At 47.3% G+C, this 14174-nt stretch overlaps 1 protein-coding gene across 3 annotated transcripts in view; it reads right to left on the bottom strand.

Moving 5' to 3' along the window:
- LOC121835550 (fat-like cadherin-related tumor suppressor homolog) overlaps positions 1-14174 on the bottom strand; it is a 123376-nt gene that overhangs the window by 59855 nt on the left and 49347 nt on the right. For all 3 annotated transcript variants that reach the window (XM_042289932.1, XM_042289933.1, XM_042289934.1), the window contains exons 18-24: positions 12970-13178; positions 10698-10845; positions 7862-8940; positions 7059-7212; positions 4374-4613; positions 2219-2416; positions 375-563 (exon numbers count right to left, since the gene is read on the bottom strand). In XM_042289932.1, the coding sequence (XP_042145866.1) occupies positions 375-563; positions 2219-2416; positions 4374-4613; positions 7059-7212; positions 7862-8940; positions 10698-10845; positions 12970-13178 (2217 nt within the window). The remainder of the gene's footprint in view (positions 1-374; positions 564-2218; positions 2417-4373; positions 4614-7058; positions 7213-7861; positions 8941-10697; positions 10846-12969; positions 13179-14174) is intronic.

Raw genomic sequence — 14174 nt, 5'->3', positions numbered from 1 at the left:
GATGAATGTGGGCTGTCAGTGGCGGGTGAGCCCCGTTGAGTGCGCTTCTCAATGAACACCTGTGCACTGCGGGAAAGCAATACCTGCGGAGCGCGCGAGCTTCGCAGGTATTGCTTCCCCACAGTGCACAGGTGCTCGGTGAGAAGCGCACCCAACGGGGCTATCCCGTCGCGATCAACACTTCGAAAGGTATGAATATTACAGTTCACCCCGAAGCTAATATCGAATAACGTATTATTCAAAACTACTATTCGAAAACTCAAATATTTACAAAACACTACCTAATATACTGCCCGCCAACCATGTGATCCCAGATGAACAGCCATATGCCATCCAATAGCAAGCTCTCTATAAACGGCCAAAAGAGCACTGACCTGTCTTTGCGTCGATGCTGAAGTGGCCCAGCTCGTTGCCAGCGCTGAAGAAGTAGGTCACCTCCGCGTTCAGCCCGCTGTCCCGGCTGGTCGCCAGCACCTTGAGCACCTCGACACCCACGGCAGAGGCCTCCGAGACGACGGCGTGGTAGAACTTGCGCGAGAACTCAGGCGGGTTGTCGTTGACGTCTGGAGCAATGGACGGATGGATGGTATTGGTATTGGCGGGGGGAAGGGGTAACTTGTGCCACCTGGCCTAGAAACATTACCCAAGCTGCAATGAATTCTGCTCGCTTTTAAATACTTTTAAATTGCCTGAGGCAGTATATCTCGGGGTACGCCTAACCGCTGATTTAAGATGGAATAATCATGTGAAGTTATTATGTCCTAAGGCCAGCGGCATCCTTCACTTTTTGTGTCGCAATTTCAGAAAAGTGTTTGCTCATTTGAAAGAAACCCTCTACTTTTATTACGTCCTCCCAATTCTGGACTATGCTTGTATTCTTTGGAACCCACACACGCAAACATGTATAAATCAAATCGAAAGAATTCAGAATCAGGTCACAAGATATGTGCTAAATAACTATAATTTTCATGATAGTGTCTCTCAATTAAAGCTCTAACTCGAATGAAAACCTTTACAACTAAGACGAAAGTGCCTCCGTCTCAAGTTTATGTTTAATCTTTATCACGGTAGTATCGGTATAGATAAGTCAAGATACCTACTGGAAGCTCATTATGTTTCTCTTAGAACTAGTAATCAAAAAAAGATCAGAGAATTTCACACACGGACAGACGTTCTAAAATATTCTTTTTTTTCCATGGACAGTTAATGACTAGAACGTGCTGCCTGACCAACACCACCTAGACAGATGGCCTCCGCATGGTTTCCTCTTCCTCTATGAAACGTCATCACAGTCGGATCGCGCTCGGTCGGCTATTGGACCCGAGCCCGACCTTCGACGCGCTGATTGGCCACGAGCCGCAGCCGAACACTGACGCAGCACTCGTGCCCAATCTCTCGCCTCGATCGATCTGACTATGATGACGCGTGTGGAGGCCTTCTGTCCAGGTGGTGTTGGCCTGACTGGTAGAGCTTCCTAATGTACAATCGTCTATTGATGAAATTATGTTATTGTAGTCGGTTCAATGATTTTTTGTGTGGCTTCTGCATGCTGTTAATCATTTTCTCATATTATTGCAGTATATATTGGCATGTTTCTCCTGTTTGACTTGGTTATTTTGCGGTTATTCATTTTCTCATATTATTGTATATATTGTCATGTTTCTCCTGCTTGCCTTGTTATTTGTTGTTGTTGCTGTTCTGCTGTGCATTTGCTTTTGTTACTTTCTTTCATCCCCCTACTGTAATGCCCACCGGGCAATGTAGGTACCAAATAAATAAATAAATAAATGCACCTGTGAGACTTCCTAGGGAGCGACTGCCTGGTTACAAAGGTGTTTTGGTGCAGCTGAACGTTGAATAATACCGAATATACAAATCCCTTTTAAGTTTTACTCTAAAAATCTGTCTCTCATTAATTCATCTGCCCCACCAACTTTGTGTCTTGTGAAGCCTCTTGAGACTTTGTCCACCAATCTTTTGCAAAAACCTGGCACTCCTGCCAAAATCAGTTACGGTACTTCTAAGCCACGTGTTCTAGCGCCTCGCTCTCGGCGTACGGCACATGATGTGTCTATCCCGCACGCTTGGGAGAAGAGCGTGTTGGTTTAAGTCATGGATGAAGAAAGAATAAAACAATTAAAACAGGGACAACACAACCACATCTTTCAAAGATGTGGTTGCGTTGTCCCTGTTTTAATTCTTTAGCCATATCCCGCACCTTGCACCACAATGAGCAGGGTTGCCAGGCTGGAGAGCTGTGGTGTCCCATGGTCGCTCGCCTGCACCGTCAGGTTGAAGGTGGCGCGCTCCTCGCGGTCCAGCGGCCGGTTCAGCATCACGATGCCGGACGTCTCGTCAATGCTGAAGTGGCCCCTCGCCGAATCCACGAACGAGTAGCTGACTCTGCGGTTGAAGCCTGCATAGCGGTTGGAATCCGAGGTTTTCAAAGGACCATTCACACTGCCCCGGTTTTTTAAGTCACGTCAAGGAAGCTTACGTCCGCTTGTGACGAGATCGTCGGCGAGTTTTTGTGGCAACCAAGCGATGCAAGGCTCGACGTAGCATGAGGAGTTAAGCTCGACTGTTACACTTCGTTCAGAAAACGTTACGTGGAGTCTGTTTACGGGCAGGCCTTTATAAAGAAATGTCCCCAAAAACAGTGTCATGCAAAAGTGTGACACACAGACTTTAATGAAACTTACATCCCACTAAGTTCAGCAGAGAACTCCAAATAATGTCTACCATATTTTCAAAACTATAGTCCGCACCCAGTAAATAAACAACAGATGCAAATTTTGGTTTGAAAGATCCTTACATAGTTATGACCCGGCACATACTAGTCCGAACTTGATGCCTGGTCTGCACATAAGCACTTCTCATACGCATCAGACCTTAACAAATCTCAGCATTCTGTAACACGTAAATCCTCATTAACACACCCTGTCATTTTCAAAATTCGTCACATCTCGTCATAATGAACGATCTAGAAAAAGAACATTCTCAAAACCCCTTTTCTCCCTGGTGCAAGCAAATCAGTTCACATAAAGTGTGCATGGAGGACGCGCGCACGATGCATGTAAAACGACAAGGCCTTTTCATTGCACGTTTGTATTCACAGCGAACGTGCGTTTAATCATGCGGTGGATAGTCGGCAGTTTCGTGCAAACAGCATCGTCGGTCCTCTTGGGCCTTACTTCGCTGTGTAGGTTGTGTATACAGGGGCGATGACACCCTGCGCTTACGACCCGGTGACGTGGTAAGAGGACCGCGCATGAAGCACGGCATGGCAGGCATGGCAGGTCGAAGCATGCGCCCGCACCCTGCCCGCCACCTGTCGGAGCTTGCAGAGGGTGTTTGCTAGCCAGTCTCCGCAGCCAGTGGGGCTGTGTTACCATATCGTGTCAATGTTGCAAACTTTGGCTATTCCAAACCGGTCCAAGGTCGGTGCGTGTGCCAGGGCACTAATGCTAAAGCATTAATACAAATACTTATATGGGTCGGCACGCGGCTCTGAGGTCTCGATGCCGCGGTGGCGCTGCTGTCTGCACGGCACATGCGCGGACGCTTCTTCTCATACGAATCCGGTTTCTGCGCACAAACAGTGCCTACACCTGGTGTGGGCAAATACAGGCTTCGTTTGTAAATAGTATGTTGACCTCTAGCTAGGGTTCTAAAGTTCAAATTTAAACCGAAAAAAATAAAAAAAAATTAAACTATGCCAAATTAATTTCTTTAAATTCGATTTCAGCTGAAAGAGGTCAGTCTCCTTGAAAAGTATGACCTGTGTTCCTTTTGTTTGTTGTGCAATGACCATTTGTGTTTGGGAATGGTGGTTTGTCAGCAACGCTGCTGTTAGTGACTGATCAGTGACCTCTCAACCACTTTCTGATCAAGTTGCCAGTTGCCATCTGTAAAAGGGTTCAACATTGAATAATAACTTGTCCAGGGGAAGAGCAAAAGCTGTGTTCTTTTTCTTATTGGGTTTTGTGCGCTATGCGTCCTGGTCTGCAAGGAAATGGTTTGGAATTGAATTATTCTGATATCAAAGTCAACAAAAGAAACCCACATCTTTTTTTTTCTTACTTTTCACAAGCTTGAAGCTTCCCTCTGGTTTAGGAGGGTGTAAATACAACCAATTTATCGCACTTCCATAGTCTGCAAACCAAACTAACCAACTTTGACAGTTGCGCGCATAAAAGACAAGGGACAAAAGGGAGTTCTCTTAAAGACGAACAAGGGGCAAAAAGGAAGTTCTTTCAAAAAACAAAAGTTTGTCTTTTGCATATCCCTTTCGTTCCTTGTCTTTTGTGCGTTATTTTTACACAGCTTGTATAGTACTACACGTTGGGAGCGGAAAGGGGCCATCTACGCACCGAGGTCCCTGTCCGTGGCGTGGACCTTGGCGACCAGGGTGCCCACGTCGACGTCCTCGGCCACGGTGGCAGTGTAGGCGTCCTGGCCGAAGGCGGGGGCGTTGTCGTTCACGTCGCTCAGCAAGATCTCCACCGCGCTGGTGCACTCCCAGTCCCACTGGCCCCAGTCCTGCACGTGGGCAGTAAGGCGGAAGCGCGGCTGCCGCTCCCGGTCCAGCAGGCGGCTTGTCCGAAGTACTCCTGCAGGCAGGCACCAGAAGAAGCGGGTGTTGCAGACAACGTCTACGGCCAGGGACGAGCCTCGGCAAGAGGTTGCCTGGGGCCGTCAGGACGAGACGCGGCAAATGTCGTCCACGGCAGATGTTGCAGACAGGACGTCGCAAGTGCCGTTCACAACAGATGTCAGACGAGTCTCAGCAAAACATTGCCTGGCTTTCTGTGCGACGCATACCATCCACAGGAACTATTTGGCCCACTTCCTGAAAAAAACCCTGAATATTGCTTAGTCGAGGGTAGAAGTTTTGGCCAGTTGTCATGGAACCGCCATCTTTTTGTAAACCGTTATCGTCGTATTAAATCTGTTAAAAGCCGACGTAGGCTTTGCACTTTCACTTCTGCCTGCCTCCTCCTTTCCTATGTCGTCTCCACTGTTAACTCTGTCCCAAAACGGCCCACCCTCATATTTTAAAAGAGAAGGACGCTAAGAGGACCATCTTTCCTGCATAAAATTGGGGCTGTAATTCGGCCTTAAAGGACTGCCCAAACAGGACAAAGCAAATGCCGTGCGCGGTCAAGAAAATGCGCGCTCTTCTCAAAAAGTGTGAAAAGTATGGCACGCGCACACACTTTCGGTGAGGACATCAACTACGCAAATGGCACAACTTTCGTCCTCGCTTTCGGCTTTCCCCTTTCTTGTTTTCTGGAGATGGGGGAGGGGCTAATGACGACTGCCTTGATGACAGCCAGCAGGGCGTGTGAGTGGCTGTCCGGACCCACGTGACGAGCAGGCTCCAAGTTTTTGCCGACTGCCACGGCACCCACCCAGGTTCAAGCCCTGCCACGGGGCTCCAATTTTATAGATGACCTTAACGTCTGCAACGCCCCCAACCTGCCGCTCGTTAATGACACTCATTATGACGCACGTTCGTAGCAATTCTCTACCGATGCGGTCTGTGCAGGCAAGTTATATGCTCAGGAAGACGTAATATAGGCAGTTAATTCTCACAATAAGTCAAACAATTAACAAACGCATGTTTGTGACAAGACGACCTATAAATTGAATCCTGTGTTACGAGGCAAAGCTAATCTGTCGTGCGTTGCTTCGCGGCGATGTTGCACAGGTGAACTTAGTGTGCCCTTTGCACCCCTACCGTCGTCATGCGTAGCTTCTGTTAAATTTGGAGAGTCCTGCCAAAGCTAGTGCTCGAGTGGGAGTGGAACACGAAGTTTGCATCCCTTGCGGCAGCAGACTTCAACCCTGCTATATAGCACGTCTTCCCGTTTCCTCTTGAAAAAAATGTTTGCCCTCTTCCCTCTCCCAAAATGCGTGCGAGGATGTCTGCCACCTCATGACATACTTGCTTTTCATACTTGCTTTAACCGTGTGCACTGTCGCCACAGTCGTTTCGGCATCTGGTTCACGACCGGAGGCGCCCCGGTTCCATACCGAGTACTTTCATGCTTTCCCTGGTGCTTTTTTATACCCGCACATTTTTGTGCAACGTTCTTCCGCCACAGGGGTGCGTTACAGGAAGCGCGTTACAGAAAGCTACTAGTAGCCGGCCACATAACACAAACCATGTTAAAAACAAGGAAGCAAAGCCCAGTTTTAAAACAGGGCGCCTAGGAACCCGGGGGCTCTCCAGAGTACCCTCAGGAGAGGTTCCCCAAATTCCCCGTAATAAAGTTTTTTTTTGTTTTGTTTACAAAGATTGTAAGCTTCGGCACTGCTTTACTACATCAACGCTGAGACTGGGAGAGATATACTAATAGAACACATGCCAAATGCACAGCGTCATCTAGTGGGGCACCAAAGAACATGCTCCATCTCGCCAGTTTATTTATTTATTTGAGAATACTGCTGGCCAACTTTTGAGAGCCGCCAGAATTTGAGAATACCTACTGCTGGCAACTTTTGGCTTCGGCACTGGCAAAGGCAAGGACACGGAAGCGTAGCTCGGAAGAATCCTTCGCTTCGCTGTTCAAGATATCTGACATGTCAATCATGATACATTAGCAGCATACCTCCGAAGATCCCCAACCAGCCTACATGCTAGCACAATACTACAGGTGTAGAAGTGGCCTTGCAAGAGAGGTGCGAGGTGATTCCCTCTACTTGACGGACAGTTTCCCATACCGGCAGCCACACCTAGGAGCAATATGACCCCCCAAAGATGCCTATCAGCACCCCAGCAAGACTTTTCAAGTGTGCGCAACAGCTCACAGCGACTTTCTATTCCCTTCCTCAAAACCCCTAATCCCACACTTCGGCTTCAGCCATCCCCTCCCCATGTGGTGAAATAAATAAAATATTAGCAAACTTTATATATATTCCTAATTTGCCACACACTTTCTGGGCAAAGATTTTTCAAATGCCTTCTACAAGCCAAAGAAGAAGCCAAAGCAGATACCAAAGCAGAAGTCAAAGCAGAAGCCAAAGCTGAGACGTAGCCTGACTCGACTTGCCTGTGGTTGAGTTGATGAAGAAGTCGTCCGAGCCCTTGCCAGAGAGGTAGTAGCGCAGTTGAGCATTCCTGTTCTCGTCTGCATCCGTCGCTTCCACTGTCAGGATGTATGTGTTCACCGCAATGCTCTCCGACACAAGCTCCGTGTACTTGGACTGAAAAGGCAGCACCGGTGACACTACCGTTACTGCCACTGATGTACAATCCACACCATGAACACCAACAAGGCAACGAAAGCAGGGAGAAGCTTCAGTTGTCCCACCCCTAGCGCAAGCTTCCTACATTCAACAATGCTTCGACATCTCGTGCACCATGAACGCGTACACAGCAGAAGCGCAGCAAAAGGCATGGAGCACGTGCTAGGGGCCAGGCCTTCGAAGGATGCACCCTGTCATGCCAATTCCGTCGGCAGCTACATTGCGCGCTTGTGTTTCGGCCAGTGTCCCTGCAAATGTCTACTTCCTGCATTCCGACGGCGCAAAGCAGAAGTTTCGACAAATTGCCGTGTCTGTGTTTCGGTGAACAACTCTGACAAAAAGACCTGTAGAGCATTTACGAGAGCTGGCCACTCAAACTACGACACAAAATTTGCCATTGCCTTTGATGCGGTACCATCGCATCAAAGGCAATGGTATCGCAGAACGTATTGTGTGCTGAGACAAACTCGGCATGTGCTTCGTGCCCCAAAGGTGCGAACGTCGCCCTGCACTGCGTGTCGGAAAGAACGCCCTGCCAAAGCTAGCACTCTAACGGAAGAGGAACGCAAAGTTTACGTCACTGCCTGAGCTTAGGGAGGGGACCCACCTTGAGGCACACGGGCGGGTTGTCGTTGGCGTCCAGCACGTCGATGGCCAGCTGGGTGGTGGCCACGAACACGCCGTCGGTGGCCACCACCTCCAGGAAGTAGGAGGCCGTTGCCTCCCGGTCCAGCGGCCGCCCCACGAACACCTCGCCCGTGCTGCGGACCCCGAAGCGCTCTTCTGGGTCCCCGCTCACCACGTACAGGTCCAGCCCGGCCCCGACCCCGTCGGGGTCACTCGTCTCTAGCGTCACGATCACGGTGCCCGGCACCGCGTCCTCCAGGATGGCGGCGTCGTAGCGCGGTCGCGCAAACGCCGGCGCGTTGTCGTTGACGTCCACGACCTCGACGAACACCCACGTCGTCGCGGAGCGCGGCGGCAGCCCGTCGTCGCGCGCGGACACCGTGAAGTTGTAGGACGGCACCGCTTCGCGGTCGAGCGCCACCAGCGTCGTCACGGTCCCGGTGATCGCGTCGACGCGGAAGATGTCAGCGGCCGGGTCGTTGCCCTCGTAGAACTCGTACGTGATCTTCTGCAGCCTGTCGGCATCATGCGCCGTCAGCTTGGCCACCGCGCAGCCCTCCTCCGCGTTCTCCGCGACGGAGGCGCGATAGGACGCCGAGTCGAAGATAGGTGCGTTGTCATTCTCGTCGTTCACCAGCACGGTCACGTCCACCGTCGCAACGAGAGAGAGCTCCGTCTCTGCACGGATTGCAAGGTAGTACTCCGCCTGGCGCTCGCGGTCCAGCTCCCCCACAAGGATCATGCGGCCCCGCTCGTCGAGGCTGAAGGTTGAGGCATCGAGCTCGTGGTCCGAGCCCGCCGGGGCAGGCACGAAGGTGTACGTCAGCTGGTGGCTGGAGGGGTCGCCGTGGTGCTCGTGCGGCTGGGAGGCATTCAGCGTGAGCACGACCGTGCCCACGGGGTCGCTCTCCCGCAGGAAGTAGTGCGACGTGGCGAGGTCGACGCGAGGTCCCAGCTCCCCGGGGTGCATCACGACCACGGTGACCGGGACGACGTTTTCCAGGGGCTTGGGCGTGCCGTGGTCGCGCACGCGCACAAAGAACTGGTAGGCGTTGTTTTCTGACAGGAACGAGAAGAAAGTCGAACGTTAGTCTACTACGGACCCAACTTTGATACACTATTCGAGTTACTCTATAGCCAGTGGCGAGTTAAGAGTGAAGCAGAAGCTCCTCCCACCTCTTTCCCTTTTAGCAGAGCCAATGCTGGAGAGGAGGTCACCTCCACTCCAGCGTTTGCTCTGCTAAAGGGGAAAGAAGGTGGGAGGAGTTTCATATTACTTTTAACCTGTCACTGATTATAGCTTAAATACTTTTGGGAGTAAGTCGGTACCTTAGAAAATACATTCGAAAGTTGGTGTTTAGTACTCCAACCTAGACATTTTTTGCAAGGTTATTCTACCTTAAATACTTTTGAGGCCAACTTGACATCTTACGCAACACTTTTGAAAGTTGGCCTTTAGTACCCAAACTTAAACCCTTCTGGTGAGAAGCTTTAGTACTTGTAGATGTTTCTTACTTAGTATCTAATTGGTGCAAGTGTCGTCTACTGCAGCATGCAGAGAGAATGCTACTGCTCCTGACCCAGACATCAATAATTAATCGCAACTCTGCGTGGCGTGCTTAAAATCACACTAGCAACTTGAGTTAAGGTGAAATAACTTTGTACTGTATAATCGCTCACATAGCAAGTTTGACCTTGGCGTGCATGTCTGGCCAGCTCAATAAGTTAAAATTATTGTCGTAAAGCAGGCCTGAGCACTTGTTCTTTCTGGGTAAAACGTGTGGATGCCACCTTTCAACAGTTACTTGTTTACAAAAAGATCAATGCCTCTCGGCGTGAGCCTCGAGGACAACAAACGTTCCTGAGACACACGCTGCTCCTCGCATTTCCGCGCTCATGACACAGGACTTTTTTTTTTCTTATTTGTGGGTTGTCGCTTGCGCAAATGCAATGATGCAATTTCTTTTTTTTCTTTTCGATCGCTGTTTTTTGGTTAATTATTGTTTGAACCACCAGTTCATCATTTGCTGCACCCTCTCCATTCTTTTTTAAATTTTTGTTGACAAGATTTTCAGATATCCAAAGCCTGTCTTGAAAACTTTGAGACAAGCGAAAGGCTAAGATAATCTTTAGACCTAACTGACATTTCAAAATAGATGAGTTCAAGTTAATGAGAGAATGAGCGAATAGGGGTTTTGGCTAAATATTTTTTTTATTGAATATTGAATAGTTTTTTTCCAAACCTTTCACTACTACTGCACCTAACTGAAATGAAAACCCAGCTGAACTCCTAAATGTTGTGTCCGAGCTTCCACTTGTCTATGTATGAGCTAATTTTAATCTAACAGTATTTAGGGATTGTGACCTCAAAGAGTCAGGTGCTTGGGGATGGCAAGTAAGCGACAGATTTGACATAAAATTAAACCTTTAGAGGTGCCTAACTTAGTGGACTTACGAATCTTGATATGTCCAAATATACTTTCTTCAATCTCAAATTAAAAAAAAAAAAAATCTTGATTGACAAACGCAGGTTGTCAGGGCATTTCTGCCTAACATATATTGTAAACAACTCGAATTTTTGCAGGCTCCGATTTTCGCAAAGCGGGCCAAAGCTGAACATTTGAAATTATTTGCAGGCTCTTTTTTTTGCAAGTCTGTATGCTATGTATTTGCTACCATATAGAAACATATTCGTGGGGTCTATTTTTTGCGAATCGTAGGCGATTTGAAAAAATTAGGTTGTTTGCAATATTTTTGTACCACCCCTTTGAAAACAATAAGTTCTTTAGGAGTCGAGTATTTCCTGCCTCTTTTACCTTTCCCCTCGAGTGGAGCTTTGAGATAGACCTCTCCGGAGTCGTGGGTCACGTTGAACAAGGAAGTGATGTTGGACAGAGACCCACTGTCGTGGATGCTGTATTGGAGTGTGGCAGCCATTCCCTTGTCTTTGTCAAAGGCACGCACCTAGAAGGACAACAGAAGCAAGCAGAATACGAACACTGTAAACAACTCAATCTTCGTGAACCTAAATAATTTCGGGAAAAGTTGAACATGCGAATACTGTGTATCGTCCCGTGGTAAATAATACTACATAGCATACATATCACTGCAGATTGTGAAATTTTGTACCCACGTATTATTCTCCAAACTCACACTTTGAAAAATTCGAGAAATACTGAGCTCGCGAAAATAAACTCATTAGAGCACCTCAGAATAAGCACTGGCATGTGCACAAAGTATAAACATTCCAGTATATTGCTTCTACTTTAGTACTTGGGCACACTTTCCTAGTGCTGTCCAAAGAACGTAGAAAGATGATCCCATCTGTCAAATTCAGTCTGGACAAGTCGGTAAAACTACCAGTGAAGCCCCTTGGTTGATCACCTCACACATATGCTTTTTTATATCAAGAGCAGCGTTGTGTCAGTTACCAGAAATAAGCAATGAAATATGTTGCACGTTGCTTTATTAGTACATTCCTCAATTTCGTTACTTTTGGGCATGTGTGACAAATTTCATTTATTGTTACCTTCCAGAAGCATCCGACATTATCTTTGCATCAGTACTTTATTCTTTTGTATTTCAGCACTATTATTATGCAGTGCCTTATAACAATTGGCAGCTACAAGCTCCAAAAACGATACACATATCTGTTATGGTTTCATAATGTTTATTATCCATTGTTAAACAAATTTGGCTAATTATATGCGTGCCATTGAATTAGTGATACCGCTGTTGGTTTAATAAGAGAGGCACTAGAACAAAAAATGTTGGCCCCTTTATTGCGTCATTATGACAAAGGCAGTGATAACACAGAATGTAGTGTGCACTGATTCGCGGTGATGTTGTGCAGGGGAGCCTGTGCAACATCGCCGTAAATTCCAAGTTTCCAAATATAAATAGAATATTCCTAATATTGAATTCATGCCTGAAAAGGTCTCTACACATACACCCCTCGTTTTTAGATTTCAGCAGAAAAGGGTGCATTTTCCATTGCACCACCATCTTATTGCCTTGAGGATAGAAGCTTTCCAAGATCAGGAAGTTGGAAAATCTTGTACGAGCAAAGATTTAAAGTTTTCAGGTACAAATCGAACACACCTATTTTGATACATATTAAACAACAACCGAGGCACTTGTTTCAGGTTTCAGCAGAAAATGGTACCTTTTTCACACCACTTTTTTCTTTGAGATGGAAACTTCCCAGGATTAGAAAGTTCGAAAATCTTTAATGTGCAGATTAAGTTTATTTAAATATAAACTGAATATTCTACTAAATACTCTATTCATATCTGAAATTTTTCATAACTATTCTATAAACTTCCTAGTTTTTCAGTTTCAACAAAAAATGATGCCTTGGGAGGCAGCTGCCTTGAGATGAAAACCTCCCAGGATCAGAAAGCTTAAAAAGCTTACACACTCAAAGATGAAACATTTTTCATATATAAACAGAATATACCTAATATTTTATTCATACCTGAAAATTCAGACATTCAAAAACTCCTAGTTTCGAGGTTTCAAGAGAAAAAATCACAACATCTCCCCGTGGTGAATGATGTTGATTGGGGCAAAGCTCTGGTGGTGCTGATGATACTGATTTTATTGTTCATAGGTAGTGCTGATGATGCTGATTTTTTTTTATTGCTCATAGGTAGTGCTGAGTTCCGGGTTGCGTTTCAACTTCATTATTACTGCTTTAGGGTCGGTGAAATGCAGAGCCAGTGGTTCTACTAGCAGATCAGCTTGGATCCTCTAGAAGCCGTGGGAACGCATCTCCACTGCTTAAGTCAACGGTCCATGTCGGAAAGAGAATGTGTGGTATGGAACGTGGTTATATATGCATTTGAGCATTTGACCGCAGCGCCCTATCGTCTATAAACGTTGAACCAATGCATGCAAAGTTTAACGCGATTCTATACGTATTTGACCGCAGCGCCCTCTCCTGTATAGACGTTGAGCGGCTACATGCAACGTTTCATCCATGACAGACAGATGGGATGGCAACCGATGTGAGCACGGATGCCGGACATGTGGACAAGGCTAGACCCTAAGGAGCTTCGCCCCTAAAATGCTTTGGGAGGCACCCGCCTTGAGTATGGTGGTGCCCACGGTGGTGTTGACCTGGATGTTCACCCGGTACTCAGAGACAGCAAACTGGGGCTCATTGTCGTTGACGTCTGTCACGGTCACCCGGACCATGGTGAAGGCGAGGCGGCCACCCCCGTCTGTTGCAGACACCGGGATCAGGTACAGGTGCCTGCTTTCCCGGTCCAGGGGCTTGGTCGTGAAGATCTCACCTGTGCAAGGAGCACCTTCTCTCAGCTCGCTGTGCTTTAGTCCACCCAAAATAGTCTAAATTAAGGTAGCCTAAAGGAATCCAAGATAACCACAACCTAAGCTAACCAAACTAAGAAACATGTGATAGAAAAGCCTAAGACAATTGAACCTAAGATAATCTAATTTAACCCAAGATAACCTAAGGTACTGTGACCAAGCCTACGATAAAATAACCTAACCTAAAATGGCCTGAACTAAGATAACCTAAGATACCTGACATGAGTTCAAATAACCTGATCTAAGATGAACTTAGTGAAGAAAACCCAACGTCAGACTGAAGTGATCTCAAGTTTATTTGGATCTTCACGGGCCAAGCCTGGTCTGGAGCTAGAGACAAAAGGCACTTATGCCTCTGTCCCCGTTAGATGCAGCAAGTACACAAAGTTGTAGAAAACAAAAATAGACATACTACATAGATACACACAGAGAAAAAAAATTGTAGAGCCCTTCCACTTCACGTGAAGATGGAGGACCAGTGAAGCTGTTATCTTCATGACGTCTAGGATGATGCCTAGAGGACGACATCAAGGACGACATCAAGGACGACTTCTAGGACAACCTCGAGGATGACGCCGAGAAGACGACGTCTAGGACGACATCAAGGATGACTTCTAGGATGAGCTCAAAGATGACACCTAGGACGACCTCTAAGACGACTTCTAGGAGGACCTCGAGGACGACGTCTAGGACAACCCCAAGGAAGACTTCTAGGATGACCTCGAGGACGACCTCGAGGACGACCTCAAGGACGACTTATAGGACGACCTTGAGGGTGACTCCTAGAGGACGACTCCTAGAGGACGACCTCTCAAACGACCTCAAGGACGACTTTGAGGATGACCTCGAGGACGATGCCTAGAGATGATAACAAGAGATCAGGACCTCACTATCTCATAATGCCAGGGAAGGCTGACTCACGCTGGTTGCCCCCTCTTTTTGTTTTCATTTATTCATAG

This window comes from Ixodes scapularis, unplaced genomic scaffold (genome assembly GCF_016920785.2).
Source record: "Ixodes scapularis isolate PalLabHiFi unplaced genomic scaffold, ASM1692078v2 PGA_scaffold13__105_contigs__length_92229423, whole genome shotgun sequence".
NCBI classification, from domain to species: domain Eukaryota; kingdom Metazoa; phylum Arthropoda; class Arachnida; order Ixodida; family Ixodidae; genus Ixodes; species Ixodes scapularis.
This window is presented reverse-complemented; position numbering and strand designations above follow the sequence as displayed.